The following is a 22,434-nucleotide window of genomic DNA, read 5'->3' as shown; positions in this document are numbered from 1 at the left end:
GATTGAGCTGACAGAATTTTTGATGAGATGTAAAAATTCCCCTCAGCAGGAACAAGATCTTATTTTGTTGATCCGCTCAGTCGCTCAGAAGACAAGTCAGCTGACGTGTGCGTGTTGTTTCTTCAGCCCTCATCTCATCTGTACACACGTGTTTTATTGAGTTTGGTTTTGAGTCCGACTGATTTGGATTTGTGGGGTTAATGCTCGATATTCAAGGTTCAGAGTTAAAACATTTTGATTTGTATTTGATGAGATTGTTGTAAAACACGAGAGAAAGATATTCATGTTCCTGAAATAATGAATTTTAATATATTTAAATAGAAAGTATATATCTTAACATACTGACCTCACTTTACATTTTTCTCACATTGTCCTTCAGCCAAACTAAAAATGAATAACAGATTTGATCAATAATCTTTTCTTTTCGAGGGATTTATGGACCATATGAGCCAAATCCTTCAAAACTCAACACATAAGCATCGTCATATTATTTAGTTTTCTTTACAACAAGTGTTAAAACTTTTCAAACTTTTGGTTTAATATATTCTTCTTCATCTTTATAGCATCTTTCATGAAATGCCTCCGGAGTTGGGTTGAGTTTTTTTTTTGTTAAATTTACCAGCCTCTCAACTCGTAATTGAATTGCGGTGAAATGCAATAAATGGCAATTAAATTACTGCTCCGCCTCTTTGCTCACTGCCTGTCGTCAGGTACAGGAAAGAGTTTCATTTAGCTGCATAACAAACACACACAAACACAAACACACACACACACACAGACACACACACACACACACACTCGGAGTGAGTCAGGAGGAACACAAGCATTTAAACTGCTGTAAGTGCATAAATCAGTGACACTATTTTTATCTTGACAAATATTCACAAACAAATGGACAGTTTCATCTTCGGAGCACGATCACATCACGTGTTCTGGTTTCACTCATTAAATGTTGTACGTTTTTAACCCTCGTGGGAAATAGAGGCGACTGGAACCTTTCAGACACAAGGACGAGGGAAACGTTTCTAAATCCCATGAGGGACAAGAGGACGCCAGATATCTGGAAATGCTCCTGAAAATAGAGCATGCAGAGCGAACCTGTCAGGTGAATTATGATATTTGCACAAACCACATTTATGTAAGCGACCATCTGAGGACGTAAACATGTTTTCCGTCCACGCAGGGATTTGTTTTTGTCCAACGTCGTCTCTCTGAGCTGCTTTTTACGTCCTCGGGCCCATGTTGTCATTTTTGTGGCGAGGCGGCTGAGACGCAGCGTTTTGATCCGTTCGCTCCCACAGATTCTGACGTGTTTCATAAATGAATCAAAGTCGAGAGGCACCAATGGCTACTCACAGTGTGTGTGTGTGTGTGTGTGTCTGTGTGTGTGTGTTCTCGTCTTTTCCTCACCAACAGACTCATGAGCTGGTGATAAAAGTGTGACCGCGTCAGACACTTCAAACATGATCCAGTAAAACACTTTGGTGAAATGTGATGTTAGGGAACAGTCTGGGCTTTTTGGCGAAATAAGCTTTAAGCATTTATGAAGAAACTGTTTTCCAAGCCAGACCACATCTCTACAACTCAGTCTTTATGAGTTCAGTTCACAGATGGAGCCTGACGACGTGTTTGTGTGCGTGTGTGTGTATGTGTGTGTGTGTGTGTGTGTGTGTAAAGTCTGTTTCCTGATGGCAGCTCCTCAACCATGAAGATGTGGTTTTGAGGACTCGGGTTTTTACAGTTAAATTTTATGCATTTGGTAAAGTCTGCATTGGAGGAGAAAAATTTAACAAATCTCGTTGTGGTAAAACTCATCGCTGATTCGACTTGCTGTGTGAATGAGCCCAAATACCCCCCCCCACACACACACACACACATTTGGTGAGAAATCAACCCTCTGCTTGTTTGGCTCAGTGCGTCTGCAGGGACAGGAAACTGTAAATAATCAAGTTAAATCAAAAGTTCTGGTTGTGTGTCCGTTACAAGAAGCATCACATTCTTGTTGTGGTTTGAAGATGTAGTTCAAAAACAGGCCTTGTGTATTCACTGGATATTAAAGTTGCTCTCGGGTCCGTGAATATGTGTTCTCCAGCTAAAGCAGCCCCACTGTGTGGATTAGGGATATTCTGTTGAACCGCTTCTCTTTGAACTCGCGACTCAAGTGAAGATCCAGTGGAGCTGTCAGGGGAAGAAAAGGTGAAAGTAGAGAAGAGACGCATAGAAAGAAGTGGAGTTAACTTCTTTGTGATTTTATTTTAAGTGTCTTCAAGTAAAAAAAAAATGAATAAGAAGAAATATTATCAAAATGACAGGAAATGAAGAAGGCGAGGGGAATAATGGTGAAGAAAGCAGCTCTGAATACGAGGCGGCTTAGTGGGGGGTGTGTGGGGGGGGGGGTGGATCCAGGAGAAGGAGGATAAAAATGTGGCGTCGAGGAGATAAAGAGTGAATCTGAGAACGGGAGCGCAGAAGTTTGTAATTATAAAGAGGGAGGGAGAACAAATGAATCAGCATTGCTGCGGCTGAATAATGCAACAGATGGGGGGGGGGGTGGGGGGGTATCGCAAACACAAACTCGGAGGACAGGAGGTGTATTTCAAGCAGCCGGGACACGGAGAGAGAGAGAGAGAGACACGGGTTCGGCAGGAACATCTGTGGCTTATGGAAATGACTCGTGTTCAAAAGACACAAACTTCTGGTGGGAAAATGCTAATTTCACTTGATGCTTCATTTGAATCCTCTCGCCGGGCTGTGAGGAAAGAAGCCTTCTCTCAACCTCCTGGTTTTCCTTGTGTGCACACCGAGCATCTTCCTCCCGCCTCCCTGCCTCTGTTCCCCCCCTCCATGACTGTGTAGACGGAAAGATTCATCACGTAGAGAAGGAGAGCAAAGCAAACTGAGGGGTTTGAAGACGAGCTGTGAACTCAGAGAGGCCGGCCTCTCCTGAAGAACACTCCATTTTGTTATTCCCGTCACCTCTCGAGTGTTTTCCACTCCAAAACCAAGTGTTGTTTTTAATTTGCCCCAGCGACGCCTTCTTGAATGTCACAGCCCCCCCCCCCCCCCCCGTGTGAATACAAATGTTTTTTTACCGTGTGACAGAGTAAAGTCAATTTCTCTCTAAATGTTGAGGGTCAAAGACAAAGGTAGAAAACCAGGAGCCGTGTATCAGCGGAGGTAGATTACATCACTTGTGTTTATGTTCCTTCACGTTGTTTCTCAGTAGCATCGGTGCCGAGTGAAGGACAGAATAAGGTCAGATTCATGATTTAAAGCGTTTTTTTCAATCTGCACGTGTGGAACTTTACAGAAATGCAGATGGAAATAAACATTCCAGCACTAAAAATAGGGTTTAAGGTCACGTGATGCTCCAAATAAAGAACATGCAAATAACGCTTTTCTCTCTGACCTTTGACCTCCAGCTCAGAACTGTTCGGGTCTGCGGACGTGTGCCGACTGCCTGGAGAGGGCCGAGTGCGGCTGGTGCGGTGACCCCAGTAACACCGGTAAGGGAGCGTGCACCGAGGGATCCTACCGGGGGCCCCTGAAGCCCTCCAGCTCCAGGGCCGGGTCCCGGGACAGGGACATGGTGCTGGACCAGAGCCTGTGCACGTCGGACCGAGGCTTTAACTGGGCCTACATCCAGTGTCCAGGTGAGTGAACCTGGACAACGAGTAACATCACTCTGATACCTTGAACATTATACACTGAACGCATCTTTAACTGTGTGTGTGTGTGTGTGTGTGTGTGTGTTTCCTGCAGCGTGTCAGTGTAACGGTCACAGCAGGTGTGTGAACGCCAGCGTGTGCGAGCGCTGTGGGAACCTGACGGCCGGGACGCACTGCCAGAACTGCATGGCCGGTTATTACGGCGACCCCATCAACGGAGGGAAATGCAACGGTGAGTGAAAAAGGTGACGAGGAATCGAACCTGCGGCTGGTCATCCTCTGGCTTTACCATCAGCAAAACGTCAGGAGGACAGTATTCTGATGTTATTAAATCGTAAATGTTGTTTTCTTAAAAGCCGTGAATAATTTTCCATCTTCATCAGTCCCCTTATTTGTTACCAGTAGGATTTTGCACACACAGATACAAACACAGGATCTTCTTCATCTTCTTTTGTCTTACTTTGACAGGGACACATTAATACAGACAGGAAATGCAGGAGAAGACAGTAGAAGAATGAAATAGATGAAACTGGAGCCTCCGTGTTCCCAGTGCTGTGCCTCCTGACCCTCCAAATATCTGGTCCTGGGGGGAGGAAACTCTGTTTAAGTCTCTAAACCTTTTTCTTCTCATCATCTGGAGAAGAAACATGAACCAAATTACATTTTAACTTTTGGCTTCTTCCAAATGCAAAGAAATAAACAGTGGATTGAATAAGCTGAACTGAAAAGAATGATAAATCTTCTTGTTAATTACACCATTTCTGCAGCAAAAGCAACTATTGATTGATAGATGGATGGAAGATGTAAGCTCCTTAATGATTCTGCTTTTCTTTAAAAGCTGAGAAACAAAGGTTTGTAAAACATAACTGGTTTTAGGGAAGTTGTTTCTAACTTTGTAGCAGGCAGCTCGGATCTGAATAGGTTATAAAATAAAAACAAATTATAAATACAGAAACAGATATTTTTGTGTTTTGAATCTACTGATTATCTGCTGTTCTGGCTCTGAGTTCCTGTAAACAAACATAAATATTAAAAAACAGATCAGTAATTGTAACCACATTGTAATAAACCCAAACAACCTGATGGGGGCAGCGTTTAAAAAGCTCTGGGTCCCAGTGTCGGTTTCTCTGAGAGTTTACGGAGGTCAGCAGAGGAGTGGAACAGGAAACGTGTTTCTGAATCCGACAGCAGCTTCTTCCTGTTTTCTTTTGTTTCATATTTAAATCCCACAGTTGAATGTTGACAACAGATAATCTTGTGTATATAAAACAGATGATTGGAAGCAGAAGCTGAAGCTGAAGGAAGGGACATGATACGAGAACGAGAAAACATGGGGGACAGGGGGGATGAATGAGCGAGTGACTGCTGGATTGAGAGAGGGAGGGAGGGATGGAGGGATGGAGCGAGAGGAGGTACAGCAGCATCAGACTCCCCCTGACAGATGTGCATCTCAGCTTGACGGCAGCATATGACATTAAATCGCTCTTAATCATTTTCTTATTTCCTGAGTTGTCTGGCGTCTCCTTCTCTGATAGATAGATAGGACGGCCTCATGAGGCTCCTCCTCTTTCTGTGCATTTCATTTCTCCGTTTTCATTTTCTTATGATCTCTCTCCTTTCCTTCCCTTTCTTCTCCCCTGTTTTCAAAATCTTTACTCTCCTCTCCTCTACATCTTTTTCCTCTACCCCCCTTTCCTTTCCCTTCCTCTGCTCTTTCTGTCCTTTCTTTTTCTTTCCTTTCCTTTTCTCACCCCTTCTTTTATATTCTTCCCTTCCCTTTCCTTTCCTTTGTTTCATCTCCTCTCCCCTCCCTTTTTTGTTTCATTTCCTTACCTCTCCTCTATATCCTTTCCTTTTTTCACCCCCTCTTTTCTTCATTTACCTCCTCACACCAACTCCATCATTTCTCTCTCACTTTCTCCTTCATTCCCTCTTACAGTCCATAATAACTCTGTCTTTAGTCCCCCCCCCCCTGTCGATCCCTCCATCCGTCCATTCAACTTCTTCTCCTCCTCCATCTCTCTGTATTTCTCTTAATAAAAGGAACCGTTAGAGTTACCTTGAGCTAAACAGCCGGGAGGTGATGATGTGTAGCCGATTAGGGGCTGAATGATGGAGACGCAGCGTTGTCTCCACCAGAGAGAGAGGAGAGAGGGGTTGTAAAGAAGATGGAGAGAGAAAGGGGGAGGCGGACAGATAGATAGAGAGAGAGAGAGAGAGAGAGGTGGACACAGAGAGGGGCAGATGGAAAAAGAAGAAGAGATGGAAGCGTGTGATGAGATGTACAAGGTTAATATCAGTTGCTCTTGAATAGAGATGATAAAGGAGGGATGAATAGAGGGAAAGGGACGGAGGACAGACAGAGGAGATGGAGTCTGTCCGTCCCCGTGTCCCTGTGTCCCCGTGACAGATGATTAACTAACCATGTCAAATGTGTGTGTGTCTGTGTGTGTCTTTGTGTGTGTGTGTGTGTGTGACCCTCTTCTCTGAACGCACCGTGACTGGAAATCAAACGGCAGCCTTCAGAGCTGAAGCTGAAGACAGGTTGGACGTCTGTTTGTCAGAGGACACGATGTTTGCTTAAGGACACCTTCACAGTTGCGCTGCAGGAGGAGAGAGTAACGCTGCGTTAAAACATTCCACGCAATCGGACGCAATCTGAAATCGTTACTTTGCCGTCTACACAACCGTTTCCCAGATGCTGTGGTGTCGTGATGGTCCGCTCGGGGGGGGGGGGGGGGGGGGCTTTACTTGCTAGCGTCGTAACAAACAACGTAACAGTCCATGAACAAGACGTGTGATGGTGTCAGACACTTCGCAAAGATCCAGAATAACAATTCCAGATTCATCTCCTCTGCTTCCATTTGAAATCTTCTCTTGATAATCTTTCAGCTCAGGCTCAGCTCCCACACCGCGCTGCCCTGTGAATTGTCTTCCAGGCAACACTTTAGTTTGTGTTATTTCTCCTCCTGCTTGTTATCTTTTGCAGATTCTCAAATATAATGCTCCTCCGCCACCGCCCCCACCCCCCCCCACACACACACAGTTTTATTGCTACCATAAATTTTGCATGATTCACATCAGTAGCTCCATGACTCCAACTCCCTCTGATACTGTCTCTCTCTCTCTCTCTTCCCCTCTTCTCTCTCTCTCTCTCTCTCTCCCTGTTCGTTTTCGAGGACTCTCCGTCCTGCTGCTTGTGTGAGACGTAAAAGTCCCGGGTCAAAGGTCGCTGTCGGGTCTTGAGGACGTTTTGTCTCTCGACTACGAGGTTTTGTCATTTCTCAACGAGGTCGGCTCAGTTCAGCGAGCGACTCTCGTGGAGCTGCACAGGAATTATAATGTTTCTCGCTGAGATGTGTAAAAAAACAGATCAAATGATTAAACAATAGAAGTTAAGTCATGTTATAACGTTGTTAAAGCAGAGAGAGACTAGGGTTTGATTTGAATCGTGGAGGATTTGTTCTTCTCGATCTGTCGTTGCAGCTCAGAACAGATAGTTTGCCTTTTACTTTTATTTATTTCTTCTTTTCTTGCATGAATAATTTGACAAGTTTTTTCTTATGGTCATATACTTATGTGGGGAACAGGTTTGGAAGCATGTGAAAGTTACGGGTGATACCAGCTAGACGGGACCTGTAAACTGAAGTCCACCACTAGGGGTCGCCACTGACTTTGCAGATTCTCTTGAATTGAAAACGTATTAGTGTTGAAATGCATCGTATTTTTATTCCTCGCATCATTCAACTTTTTCATCTTGAAATCTGAAACGTTGCCATATTGGTGCAGTTTGAGTTTCTTTTTAAGTGCGTTACGACTCCCCCCCCCCCCCCCAAAAAAAAAGGGCTGCTTGAATGTAAGCTTGTATTAGGTTGTTTAAAATATCTTTAATTACTCAGGAAAAATGTATACAGTTGTTTCCTGCTCATGAGATCTGTCATGTGACTGCAGCTTGTGTGCTGTTTCCCTCTTCTCCCTCTTCCCTCTCTCTCTCCTCTCTTTCTCCTCCGTCTCTCCTCCTCCTCTCCTCTCCTCCTCCTCTCCTCCTCTCCTCCTCTCTGCCCCCTGGTCTCGGGGACTTGATGAACAGCCTCTGCAAAGTGTGCAGCAGCAGGAGATGTTTGTAAATCTGTGTTGAGTGCAGGAGCTGCAGAGATGGTGAGTGCCGTCTCTGCGAGGAACTGGGAACCCAGCAGCACAGAGTGGGACGGGCAGGACAGCAGGGTGTGTGTCTGTGTGTGTCTCTGTGTGTGTTTGTGTGTGTTAGATTGATCAGACAGCTGTTGTTGAGCTTTAGCAGAGGAGTGATGCTGCCTGCAGAGTCTCAATCAATCAGTTGTCGCTGCCACATACTCTCTCACCTGTTGTGTGTGTGTGTGTGTGTGTGTGTGTGGATCCCTGTGGCGGTATTGAAGTGTAGCCAGCCTTCTCAGCAGTATCCAGTGTTCCTTGTCTGACGGTCAAACATACTGACACACATAGACTGACACACACAAACCTACTGACACACACACACATACAGACACACTTGAAGCGACACAAACATTTCTGTAAATACGATTTAAACGGCTTCTGAATCCGTTTTGATCTCCAGTCAGAGCGAACAGTGCTTTTGAAGTCTCTCTGCGGCTGTGACTCGAGTGGCGTCGGGAGGAAGCTGCTCTTCTTCACGGCTCACGGCTCCAACTGACATTAAACGTACATCTAATAAAACGAGCTCTGGTGCTGACACAACGTGCGCCGCTGAATAAAGTAGAATAACACATCCTCTGTCATATTATAGTCTGTATAGATTTGTCAGCAGCTGGGACATGGACCCAACTTAAAATACATTTATCTAAAAGATTTTTTCTGTCATTTTAGGAATAGAAATGTGGTTTTATTTAGGTTTTAATGGACTTTAACATCTTGATTGACTCCTGAGATGCCCCCAGGACACACATGGAGACAAACACACACTCACATTCACACCTATGGCCAATTTAAATTCTCCAATTAAGCAATTAACCAATTCATTCCGCCTACTTTGGACAGTTGGAGGAAGCTGGAGAACCAATAGAGAAGCCACATGGACACGAGGAGCACATGCTTCACACTGAAAGGTGCTGGTCGGCCGTTAGGTTCAAACCCACAACCCTCTTGCTATGAGGCAAACCACTGTAGTAAGAAAAAGACTGAAGACCTTTTCCTAAGGTCGACAGTTCGCTGAACAGATTCTGCTGATGGAGGGAAACTCAGAACTGTTTGATGTTATTAAAATCACCTTTTCCTCCTTTGTATGCAAATATCAGGGCGTGTGTTCACATGTATTTCACTTCTTACGTCTCTTTACTTCCCGGCTCCTCTGCCCCTCAGCCCTCCTCCTCCTCCGCTCCTCATTAAAACCAGTCAGATTCTCCGTCCTCTCTTATCTGAGCAAACTGCCCACAGACGCAAAGAAACGGCACGAGTCAGCTGAAGGTGGAAGGTGACATTGAAGATTTAAAAATAATGTTCAGGGAGATGAGCATGTGATTGATCATGATGTGGGGAGCCCAGTGGTGCTCGGTGCTACCTGCTATTTTGAATCACTTCATTCAATTTTATTCTTCGAATTATGATTTCCTAATTTCAACCTGACTTCGTGTAATTACTGATGAAATTGACAATTTTTCATGCTGCAGCACATCATTGTATTTGACCTTTCCAATTAAAACAAAGGACTCTAATAAGATGACATTTAAAAAAAGCATTCAACCTAAAGTATGATCCTCGGATGTTGGATGAGTGGGATGCAGATCTCACCCTGATGCTTTTAAAACAAGAGGAGGAAGCAGAGGCTGTAGTTAATCAGCTGCTTCCTGCCTGTGTGGAGCCACTTGTATGTAATATTAGAACATGTCAACACTTTGAGATGTGCACTCACACATGACAGTCACATGGGCGTGCACGCACACACACACATCCATGCAGACCCTGACCTGTGGGCCAATCAACACTGTGGTAGGTGTGAGGATGATGCACAACAGCATGTTTTCACTTTGCACTGTATACATTATGATGTCATGTGAAGTTCGTGACCTTTAAGTAAACCTTTAACTAATTTACATCTGCGTGTTCAAACGTGCAAATTCACAGGCTGCAAGTAGAAGCTGATTCCTGCAGTTACAAGATTCAAGATTTTTATTATCAAATGCACAACAATAACGTTAAGCAGTCGCTGGCAGTGAAATGCTTGAGTCACAGGCTCTCTTCTAGCAATGCTCAAGTAATTACAACCTATAAAATAAAATATAAATAGAATAAAATAGAATAAAATAGAATAAAATAGAATATCAAAATTTAAAATAGAAAATAAATTATATATATCTAAATATATATATAAACAGCTGAAGAGAAAATAAAACAACAATAGTGCAATTATGTGCAAATATGTCCACGTGTTCAGGAAATGAAACATGAAATAATGAAATACAGCTAATGTCTAGTTTACCTAGTGACAAGGACGTCATTCAACGTCATTAAGAAAAAACAAAACACAGTGAATTGTTTGGTTTTAAGTATCTTTTCACGTCCTGTCCACACTAATGCAGATAGTTAGCAAAACAAACGTTTTCCTGTTCATTTGTCATTTACTCGTCAACAGTGTTTTCCGATGACTCAGCGTCAGAGGAGGCTCCACATGTGGTTCTGGGCTCAACTGCACAAAACACTTCTGGAGAAACTTAGATCATCACAAGACCTTTTGAGTTTCTGTTTTTCCTGCACCCATTAAGTTTCCTTGAGTTTTCTAAGTGCTCGTCCCTCGGGAATAAGACGACGAAGCCGAGCGGAGGAACAGATAACGGGTTCTCAGTGTTTTTTTAATGTTTTCTCACTGACTTATTTCCTCATCTCTCACGGAAACACACACACACAGACAGACTCACACTCAGAAACGGCCTCGTTCCCACCTACACACACACATTCAAACCCACCCTGACAACAGGCATCTTCTGTATTGTGTGTACATGCAGAGGCAGCCGGGTGAGGAATTGTATTCTCTTCAGGGGTCATGCGTGAGTCTAGGGAAATATGATTTATATCAAATCAGCCTTTTTTTTGCTCAGAGATCAGGTTTCCTTTTTATTGTAGCTCGTTTCTGCGTTGTCAGCAAGTGTGCTGCGTGATGTGCTCTCTCTCCCTCGTCCGTTTCATTCATTCCCTCTCCTCCTCTTCTTCATCCTCTTCTTCTTCTTCTCTCTGACTCTCCCGGCTCCTTCCATCCTTCACCTCCAGCTCTGTGCTCTCTCTGAATTGAGTTCACTTCCTCTGGGCACTCGGATGCGATTGTGTCTGTGAACCAGTCGGATGAGTCAAGTGCTTATTTTTTGCTTCGAGGATCCCCGTGTTTAAAAGAGCGTCTGAATGAAAGGGTTTATTTTTCATTCAATGCTACAGACGTGTACGAATTATAATGCACAGCTTTATTTTCAGTTTGATTTAAAGCACAAGAAGATATAACAGAAAAAAAAAAAAACGTTTTATATGTAATTCATGTAAGAAATGATATTTAAAGAAAAAGGAAAGAAATCCAATCAAATTAAACAGGGTTGGATCCACCTTTTGGAGCCTTTGTTTCTTGGTGATGAAAGCACTGATATGTCGGCTGCAGTTGAAGGAGCCTTTGAAATGTGACAGTCTAGTCTGCTGTGATTTAATCTGTGTTGAAATGCAGCCTCCGCAGGATGTGACTCTGAGCCGAGACACATCTCTGTGCTCTGATTTATATGTATTCTTTGACTGACCTCCTGTAAAGATCAACCTGTTTGTACGAGCAGCCCCTGGCCTCATCATTAGTTCAATCCTCTTTGTATTGATGTAAAACAGTTTGTAAAATAACTCACATCTGGAGCCTTTATAGAATGATTTCGTTTTTTTGATACCCCAGCAGCTGTTAAATGAGACAAAATGAATTGCTCAAATTTAACTGTTTGGCTCAATGTCAGGTTCGACAAAGATTAATACCATGACAGATTCAATTCCTCTCGCCCTCAGCTCGATGGTTATTGGATCGGAGATGTGAGCGTGTTTCCCAAATCAATCCTTGATTTCCAAGCAGTTGTAACTTGTCTGTGTGTAACTGCAGATGAAACGCTGCAGTAGCTTTAAACCCAGACATTCATCAGAGAGAGGAGCAGGGAGCTGAGACTTCTCCGCTGGATGGAAGCAGCATGGTGATTGCTGCTGAGGGGATTATACACAGGTTTCATGTTTGTTTGAAGACAGGGGGGGGGGGGGGGGAAGAGTTTATGTTTCTCACTCTGAGAATCGACTCTGATATTTAACTTCTTCTGTCACAGAGCGACTGGTTTAGACACTGGGTCTCTGATGGAGTGTTTTCTTTTATCCCACAACGAGGCTTTTGACTTTATGGTTTTCAAACTTGAACTCTCTTTCCTGAAAAAGTATGTGCAGGTACATTCTGTGGTTGTTGTTTGTCATGTGTTCTGGGTCCGACTCGTTCACACCAACAGGAACATGTGGGGAACATCCAGGCGAGGGGCGGAGCCTGTAGAGCAGCAGGAGGCCGGACATGACTTATAAGTTCAGCTGTGGAAAGATCAGTGTTGTTGTTTACAGCTCGTCCACACCGGCGTCGGCCCCTCATCACCAGAACCCTCTTCGTCCTCTACGTGTACGGCTTCTCCTCTTCTTCATCCTGAGATATTTGTATTCGTCCAGTTCCACGTCCGTCACGTGTTAGAAACCTCATCAACGCGTCCACTCGCTCAGACATTTGTGTTCTCTCATGCAGAACATTCAGGGGGAAATTACATTTCTGTGCAGGTCTGATCTGAGAGCAGCTTCGGTGAAATCAGCCGCCTTCTTCTCTGCCTCTGTTTATTTTGTGTCTCCAAGTCTTGTCTCTAAATGTCTCTAAACTCTGTCCTTTGTTTGCCTCTGACTGTTTTCAAAATGAATTCCGTGTGAGCCGCAGACCGACCCGGAGCAGGCTCCTCACACACCGGTGATTCGTCTTTTATCTCAGGTTTAAAAGCCTCTTCTCCCTCTTATCTGTGAAGCCATTACACTTCAATATGCGTCTGAGGGAAGGTTTTCCCTCCGTGCGACGGGGAAATGTAATTTCAAATAATGGACTGAAATTGTATTTCTGCGATGTTATTGTCGTCTCCTCCTGTTTCGGCTCGTTTGATTTCAAGTTGAAAAACATCCATTCCACTTTTAGCCTGTTGAAATTCAAATGCTCCACCTTGAAAACCTTGGTTTCCTCTTGCTGCGTGTGTCTTAATATTTAAAGCAGCGTTTACGTCTGTTACCTGGTTTCGCTCTGTGTAAGCAGTGGAATCAGTTTCTCTTCTGAGGAGGAGGAGGAGGAGGGAGTTTGTTTTCCTCTCATTATCTGCCGGTGCCCTGGCTTTACCTTGACCTGAGAACAACACTGTTTTATTGCAGCTCCTGTCTTTGAGCCAATTGGAAAGAATTACATCAAAGCACGAAGTCGGTTCCTGCGGAGGGAAGCAGGACGAGGCTCTCGCTCGTCTCACTCGCCCCATGCAGAAGTGATTTAGGGTCTAAATTAGAGGCCGGTTCCCAGGTGAATCAGACGGACACATCACGGTCGTTCATTATAAAACAGTTAAAAAGATTAGATGCACCAATCACCACAGCTTTAAAGAAAAACCTCAAAGATAAATAGCTTCCAAAAAGCCCCGTTTCCCCAGGATGTTAACTCACACCGAACGGTTTCCAGGATTTCTCCATTTCTACACAGAATAAAGACTTCACTAACAAAAACAAACCAAGGTGTTATTCCAAGAGAAAGAAATAGAGAAACTTCTCCTGCTGCAGAACACTGAATCTCCAGCAAAGAGTTTGTTTTATCCAGGAACCATTTCTGACAGTTTTCAGTTTGAGGAAACGCATCATTTAAAGGGATTAATACGTTTTGAGGTTAATGGAGGTAAAAGGGCATTAAACTCAGTTTTGCTGTTGAAGAGTGAAACTTGTCTGATCACCTGTTAGTGCAGCATGAGAACAATGAGTGATCTGCCTCTTTTCTCTTGGTTCCACTTCTCCTTCATTCCTTAACTTCTCCTTAAAGAAGCTGTGTGTTGCTGCCTTGTCTCACAATAGATTTCACGATGACCCTAACACGTCCTCTCTGTCTCTGTCTGTCTGTTCGCAGCATGTAAGTGTAACAGTCATGCCAACGTGTGCCACGTCAACACAGGGAAGTGCTTCTGCACCACCAAGGGCATCAAGGGAGACCAGTGTCAGCTGTGAGTATACCACCACAACCATTAAAGGACCAGTCTGTCAGATTTAGGTGAAAGGGATCTATTTAATATTAAAAATAATCCTATATGTTTTCACTAGTGTCTAAATCTGACAGTGACTGTTTTATGATCGGTCGTTAAATTAAAGGGTTGCTGTGTGTGTCTTTGTGTATGCAGTGTGTGTGTGTTTGTATTTGCAGTGTGTGTGTGTGTGTTTTCCACTGACTGTGCCAGTATAGTACACTATCCTAAATGGCTTGGCCGAGTGACGCACAACAGAGACAGCCTGAAAATTGCTGCATCGATAAATCTAGGAGGCGAGGCTAGAAAGCAGAGCACTGTGTGTGTGTGTGTGTGTGTGTGTGTGTGTGTGTGTGTGTGTGTACAGTTCATACAGTACAATGAAACAACAAACTGAAGCCATCAGAGTCCCTGTTCAAACTGTGATGTCATTGATTATAGCTAACTGAGCGTGTGTGTGTGTTCAATGCTCTTAACTTTGCTTCGTGCTTGTAAAAGCTCCCGTTACTTTACAGCTCCGTAGTTAATCTGTTTATTTAGAGTCTGAAATCATCTCCTCTCGTATCACAGTTCACTTTATTCGGGCCAGATGTTTTCCGGCTCAAATACCGCTCCTGTATTTACTGGTGGAAACATTTAATACAATTAACGGGTTAATAAACTCTGAGGCGGCAAAACAAACTTTCATTTATCAGGTGATACTTGGCCATGTCCTATCATTCAAAATGGAGGAGGCAGAGTTTATGACCAGTACTACTGTCAGCCAACAGGGGGCGATCAAGATGATTTAGCTTCACTTTCATGTCATTCATGTTTATAAAGAGTCCCTGGGACCAACAAGTCAAATTAAGAATAACTAAATGTCATATTTCCTGATTATCCCACTTTAATCGCACATCTTTTAATTAGTAACATTGATGTTTGAAGAAAGGTTTCCATTTTATTTGCAATTTAATTCACTTTTTTATCATTAGAGGAAAAACTAAGAAATATTCAGGAAAAATGCTTGTGTGGTTATTTTTTTTGTCAAGTTTACATTATGACATATGATAAACACACACAAAGACACACACTCGGTCCGATGAGAATATTTTAAACTTTGACCTTTGCCCCCTGCTGCCTCTCACTGACCTTACACAACCCTGCAGTGACTCCAGTTCAGCTCGAGACACTGACGTGACTCAAACCGAGGCCGAGCCGTCGCTCACTCAGACTCTTTCCACATGTTTCCTGTCGGGGGGGATCAGTGTCTCTCTGCTCGCACCGCGGTCGGACATGTTGCACTGAAACACATGTTACTGATCCTGAACCAGCACAGACGAACACAGGTGGACGTTTACATCTCCAATTACATTCTGTGTCATTGGTATTATACTTTTATTTGACAGTATTTTAGACCTTAAATTCTAATAAATATAACACTTTGTAAGAAGCAGTCAAATTATGTCCACAAGAATTATTGAGGGATGAAACATAAAATCTTTGTCTCTGTTCTTTAAAGTTCTGAGCCAATCACAACTTTTCTGATCATGAACAAAAACACGATGAAAAATAGCTCCAGGAAAATGCTTTCGAAGGCGTAATTGAAATTGACGCAGAAAATACAAATGGCAGTCGACTGTAGAAACAACTATTAAACATTTAAAAAAAAGCATTAACTGCTCACTGGTAACACAACTCTTGTGTTATCTGGAACAATGTGTGTAATCGCTCTGCAGAGAACGACTGAATAATGAAGAGAAACACGACTTCACTTCAGGGCTCATTAGCATATGCCAGTAAAATATTGGCAAATCTTGAAGAATCCTCCGGCCGCGGCTGAGCCCGAGTGGAAGGTGAATCGGCCGCTCAGCCTCAGTTCTTTTCAGCGTGCACTAATATTTCCTTATTCTGGAGGCTGAGCTTTGTCTGTTTGTTCACTTTTGCATCTCTAATCCTGTTTGCTGCAGCTGCTCTCACCTTTGATTTATCTCTGCCACCCCTCCTGCTCTTCCTCCTCCTCTTCCTCATCCTCCTTCTCCTCCTCCTCCTCCTCCTCCTCTCTCTCTAAATGTCTCTCTGTCACAGCTCTGTTTGTTTTGGTTGAGTCACTCCAGAACGGTGCGCCACATACAGGCCTGTGTGTTTGTCATTATGAACGAGCAATTTCTCTAAGAGAGCACATGGCAGCGCCCTCAGGCTGCAGTAGGTGTGTGTCAGTGTGTGTGTGTGTGTGTGTGTGTGTTTTCTGTTTCAAGGTTTGTATGCTGCATCAGAAATAAGGGTCTCATTAAGGTAAAGCAGCTGTTTTGCTTTCAAATCGGTAACTTGTTTTATTTCCTTTTTTTTCAACCATGTTAATCCAAATTTAATTCCATCTCTTCCAGTCGAGTTCAGTCTTCTCCTCTTCTCCAACCAATTAAATAGTTTTAATATTTCGCAAACATCAGGCTGATCCATTACCTGGTTTAGTTTTTTTAGTTTTTTTAGTCAGACTTGTATATGTTTGTGTTAGTTTGTGTGTACTGTGTATACACACACACACACACACTCACACACACAGTAACAGCTGTTGCACAGACAGGTAGATCAGAGTGTGAAGGTGACAGGTCAAGATGACTGGAACACGGTGCGATGCTCACCAGATGTTATCCTGCTGTTTCTCTCTGGTCATAGTTTCACTTTTAATTTACGACTTTCACAAATAATTAATTTAAAATTCAACCAGCAGTTAAGGCCCCCCCTCGTTGCCCCGTCTGACAGTTTGATTGCGTTGATGCTGTTTTAATTGGACTCCTCGGTTTGCAGAGAACTCCACTAATTGACTTCTAATTTGCATCTACTTACTGTATTTGACTGTGGAGTTTGTGTTTGGGCTTAGGAAGGTTTGTAATTTTGGAATGTTTAGTGTTGTTTGTTACACTTCATATTAATATCATCAGTTAAAACACACACACACACACACACACACACACACAAGCAGGAGACATGATGTCATTGTGACCTTTAATCTCCAGTCCCTATGCTTTGCATGGATTTAGAGCAAGTGCACAATCTAGTCCGTTTGTGTGCGGTTGTGTGTGTGTGTGTGTGTGTGTGTGTGTGTTTGCTGACTCCCCGTGTGTTTTAAGTGAGGATGAGGTTGTCCAGTCCTGTGTGACCCGCATCTTGTCCCCAATAGGTTCTTAGTAAGCAGCTTAAGTGTCCGTCCCTCGCTCTGTGTTGTCGCCGTGTCCCCCCCGTGAGAGAAAACACTCCCCCGTCAGTTTATCCTCTGTCAGACAGCTCATCCCTCTTCTCCGCGGCTCGCCATGTTGGATTTGACTTTGTACTATAGATGGAATAGTTGCTTCATCGCAGGCAAAACAGGAATTGTCACTCTTTCTACCTGGCCACATTGAAATTCAAAACATATCATTTTTGTTGGAGGTAAAATAAATTGATTTTAGCTCTAAAAAATTCATCTTTTATCCGTTATTGTGGTATCTGTTAAGTTTTCTGTATCAAAGCCATAACAAAAGAATAAGTGCTGCTGAACTAAAGTGTCGTGGAACCACACTCAGCTTCCTGGGAGGAACTTTATCAGTGGTTTTCATGTCTCGAGGTGAACCGGTCTTATTTGGACTCTTTCTTTAAGCGCTGTTGTAAACTTCAGACGGAGGGCGGCGGCTCGGCTGTGGTTTGAAACATCGTCCTTGGCCGGAGGTTTGATAGAAGGATGAAATATTCAGTATCCAGCGCTGATCTGTGACCTGCTGCGCCGCTGAGAGGGAATTCACAAACACCCGGGCTGTAAACCTCACCTGCCCTCTGCCTCCCTTCCACTTATTCCTCTTTCTCCTTTTGTCATGCCTTGCCTTCATGTTCTCCTCAACCTCCATCCCTCCATCCTTCTGCCCCCCCGCCACCCCCCCCCCCCCCCTTTTGGCTCCCTGGTACTTTTGGCCTTTGGATGATTTATCGTCCGTTTTTTTTAAAAGCTCGTCAAAGACTAGCACGTGTTTATTTTCCTAAAATTTCATCGGGCTGTTGCAATGTCAATCAACACTTTTTGTTTCCCTTGTTAAACTGCTCCACATGTACACACACACACAGACACACACACACACACACACATATAGAGATATATATGATTTAAATTACTCCATCGCTGATGCAAACGTTCTTCAAACACGACACGTTAAAAGCTCTCACATTATGATAATGATTTCCGTCATTCCTCTCTTCACATTCTTAACATTTCTCTCCCATTCGGCTCAAAGTGGAAGTCGGTCTTTTGTTCTCCTCTGCCAGCCAATCATCTCCTCTCTGGTGCGTGAACCACCTCAGGTGCACGTCAGGTCCATCATGACACTTTAATGGGCTCTAAACCGTGCACATCAGTCCTCCACGATAACTGGAGAAAGAACCCATAGCCCTGGTGTTTCTCTCTTTAATTACATTTGCTGTTTGAGTGTTGAAATTTACATTATTCTTAAGAGCCCTTAAGTTCCTGGTGCACGCGGCCCCTTTGAAACCCTGGCAAACCAGTTATGTATGTATATTGAAAAATTCATTAGATTCCTACTTGGAAAATCAATTTTTAAAAGCTAATTGTGTTGTGGTGGAGCTCACTGGTCATCAGAGACTCTCCCTGAAGCTAAAGGTCACAACTTTCAGCCACAGCCAATTACTGTCCATCAGCGAGTGTGAGCGTCTCTAAGAGAAGCTCAGTCTCCGTCTGAAGAACTGAGAAGAGGCTGAAACGTCTAAATGGAAAGCAAATGAGAAGATGACAGTGACTGACAGGGTCCGAGAAATGTGTTTTACACTGCTTGTTTTCTATTAAGAATATCCATGGAAATGAAATGTCTGTGTTTTGGTCTTGTCACTGTCAGAAGCATGTTTTATTCATCAGCATCCAGCTCTGACTAATGTCAATATAAAGAAAGAATTCAACATTTGAAAGAGAGAAAATTTACGATGAGAATTTCTCCCCCTGTAATGTCTTTACACCCACAATGATTTCCTATGACTTTCATAAGAAATCACCTCATAGAGAGTTGGGGAAAGAAAATACCTGCAGCAAAGGGCCCACCTGACACACAACCACACACACACACACACACACACACACACACACACACACACACACACACACACACGCGCACACAAACAAGCGTTATTCCTAAAATACAATTCTGTCTTTGTGAAAACTCCGCTTGTGTTGAATGTTAATGTCTTTTTATTCTTTCTCTCTTATTTATTCTTTCTCTCTCTCCGCCCATGTCTTCTCTTTCCTCCGTCGTTCCAGATGTGATTCAGAGAACCGTTACCTTGGTAACCCCCTCAGAGGAACATGTTATTGTAAGTAAACCACACACACTCACACACACACACACACACACACAGACAGGTAATGTGTGCATACAGTGCGAATCCATGCCCCATGTTTGTTATTTGTGCATCCAAAGAAGGTTCCCTGACAGCAGACAGTGAGGACACTGCCCCTCCCGACCTTTAGGGTTAGGGTTTACTTGAAGCAACATCAACGGACAGAAGATGTTGGTCCTACGCTCTTGGACAACTCAGCTTACACATGCACACCATTAGTTGTATCTACAAAAGTATTGCACTTATTTGTATATGGGGGTTTCAGAGGATTAATATTCATAATTTTTTCTGTGTTTGCAGTAAGTTAGTGAACTCTTTTGTCCCCTGCCGACCTTTCAACATTTTCAGCTCCTTTTAGCTTCAGGACTAAACAACAACCATTCCAACGCACTCAGTATGGCAGGATGTCATGAAGTACTAACATTTAACAAATATCGTTAGACTATTTTAGAATAGGATTATGAACATATTCTGATTCTAAACCGTCTACGTTTCCTTTTGAATAAATATTGGCAGCTTTAAATCATTTTTAAGATAAGGGGGAGATTGTGGTCACAGTCTAAAGTCATAAATATCCACAGCACGTACAGACCTGCCACTTTAGATCTTACTTCACGAATAACAATATCATGTCTTTATTATGTTTTTCTGTAAAACAGTGAAAACAAACTAAAACAGTGTGTAGCAGCAGGTAGCGGAGTGAGAGAGGACGTTGTTTACCTGATTCCAGACCAGCCATCACACTGACTTCAGCTCATTTGCAACAAATTTCTCGTTCTCCCTTTAAAGGGCAGACGAAGGAGGAAAATGAAAACAGATGTTTCGTGGCACACAAACACATGTTCACTCCCTGAATCTCTCTCACGCACACACAAACAAACACACACACACACACACGTACACAAATACATGCAACCGTTCACTTCATAACCTGCCGACATGGCTTTTAACATCATAACTGGAGTCCAGGTCCTGTCACTGTGGATATCCCTCTTATGTGAGTCAGGCTGTCACTGTTTGAATGATGCAGTAATCAGAGGAGTCAAGCACGGGTTGCACCGGTCACCTCAAATATGTGTTTGATCACAAGATGCAGTTCTGTTCCGAGATCATGACATGGATTCAGCTCTACTGCTGCATGGCTTTTATTTTGAAATCCTAATTTGATGTACTCTTGTAAAGCACAGAATCAGAAATTTATTCCAGCCACCAGGGGGCGATCGTAATGCTTTGGCTTCACCTTCTGTATAAAGTCTGTGGTTCCCACCTGACACAACTTATTTTCAACATAGCAGTTTGTAAATATGTTCCAGCAGAATCTGGAAATTATAATTAAAAACATGGAAATTGCCCAAATATGGGCACTTTAACTGCGTGTTTATCTGTATTAGCATAACAATAAGAGTCAAGTTTATTCCGGCCTTTGACACATTCGATTTTTTTGCTTGAAACACCTCAAATTATAAATTTATTGTTTTCACCCTCTCCACTTTGGAGGCAGTAGATGGCACCAGTCCCTTTACACCCAGTGTTGTGAAAGGGCTCTAGATAATTGCACATGCACACAGAGACAGAAATGTAAAAGCACATGTTTTATGTTTTAATGGCTCTTAAGGTCTGTGGGTGCACGGCTGCCTCCACGTCAGCTGCACTGTGTGTGAGTGTGTGTGTGTATTTCCCATGTATTCAACCACATAATGTTCCGTCATTAATGTGACATTATCTTTTCTGCTGTCGGTGAAATGGGCCTAGCTTTGTTTGAACAAGAGCAATCACACTCAGACCCACACACATGGATGCACACACCATCCTCTCTTACATACACTCATACACACACACAGAGAGCAGTGTTGATAAATTACTGATTTAAAAGCCATTTGCTTGTACTTTTCGGAAAGCAGCCACGATTACAGCTGAGGTCAATATTAACCTTAAATATCATTGGACAGAAGGTGATGGATGAATGAAAAGATGGGAGACGCAGTATTGTCTTTACTGAAGATTCTGCACCACATGTAGACAACAAAAACACAACCAGGACCTTTAACCTCCTTTTACCTCAGCTTTTAGGACATAGCTAATATAAACTGTGCAAATAATATCATGTAGTTGGCTGTCATCAAACGCAGCTTGTTCGCACGTTGAGATCATCGACTGTAAAAGGATATGGCCGACATGACAGCTGTTTAAAAGTGAAGCCAAATCATCCGGACCGCCCCCAAGTTGAAAGCTAATATCTTAACGGGAAAGCATATTTGGCCACTATTAGCTAAGGTTTGAGCTAGCTTGCTAGCTTCAAGCTAGCTTTGCTTTGGTCACTATATTTTGTTTATGTGTTATTGTTTTTACGGATTAAATAAAAGTATTTGCTAGCTAACAGCGACTTTTGAGTTAGGTTGTTGGCTAGCTAGTCAACTCATTAGCTCACCATGCCGTTTTACCATTGACTAGCATGCTAGCAGGCATGGTACCTCTTATGTTGAGATCATTTAGACACTAGACAATTTAATTATCGACACAACATCATAAGTGAAGCCAAAGTGTCTTAGCTGCCCCCTGGTGGCTGGCTCCAGTATAGGCCATAGACCTTGCTCCTCCATGTTAGCAGATGGGACATGGACCAAACTAAAAAGTAAATCGTTTCTAAAAGATTTATCGGTAGTTCTTATCACTGGGATGTTCGTAAAAGTTTTCATGTTTCTGATAAGTTTGGTTATAATTCGCTATAAGTTATTAACGGCTCCATCCCCCGGTCAGATGTTTCGACCGTCTTTATTTAGTCTGTGGTTGTAATATGTCGTAAACAACCCTTCGCTTTAGGAGCAGGATATTTCCAGGATCACAACACAAACCTTCAGAGCCCAAAAAGTTTTGAAGAACGCTGCCACTCGTCTCTCTGTCCGGGGACGGCAGCTTGTGTTGATGGTATTATGAACGCTCTGTGGACGTTTCGGGGGGGAGGAGGTGCAGCTCGGTCGACTCGGCTTTACTCCTCAGAAGGTCAGGACTTCTCGGAGAAGGCCCCTGGAGTAACGCAGCCGCACTCAGTGTTTATAACAGGACACTTTGGAAGTAACGTCTCACAGCCTGCTCTTCAGATGTATTCCGTCCACGTGGCAGCATCTGACTGCCCG

At 43.2% G+C, this 22,434-nt stretch overlaps 1 protein-coding gene across 3 annotated transcripts in view; it reads left to right on the top strand.

Moving 5' to 3' along the window:
* Positions 1–22,434, top strand: part of atrnl1a (attractin-like 1a) — a 163,393-nt gene that overhangs the window by 56,247 nt on the left and 84,712 nt on the right. For all 3 annotated transcript variants that reach the window (XR_009923973.1, XM_062401750.1, XM_062401749.1), the window contains 4 exons: positions 3,423–3,653; positions 3,763–3,900; positions 13,837–13,930; positions 19,221–19,273. Coding sequence is in view for 2 of the 3 variants with exons in the window: in XM_062401750.1 (XP_062257734.1) it covers positions 3,423–3,653; positions 3,763–3,900; positions 13,837–13,930; positions 19,221–19,273 (516 nt within the window). In the remaining variant the exon portion in view is untranslated. The remainder of the gene's footprint in view (positions 1–3,422; positions 3,654–3,762; positions 3,901–13,836; positions 13,931–19,220; positions 19,274–22,434) is intronic.

This window comes from Platichthys flesus, chromosome 12, assembly GCF_949316205.1.
Source record: "Platichthys flesus chromosome 12, fPlaFle2.1, whole genome shotgun sequence".
Taxonomy (NCBI): Eukaryota; Metazoa; Chordata; class Actinopteri; order Pleuronectiformes; family Pleuronectidae; genus Platichthys; species Platichthys flesus.
The sequence above is the reverse complement of the archived record's forward strand: the minus strand, read 5'-3'. Positions and strand labels throughout refer to the sequence as shown.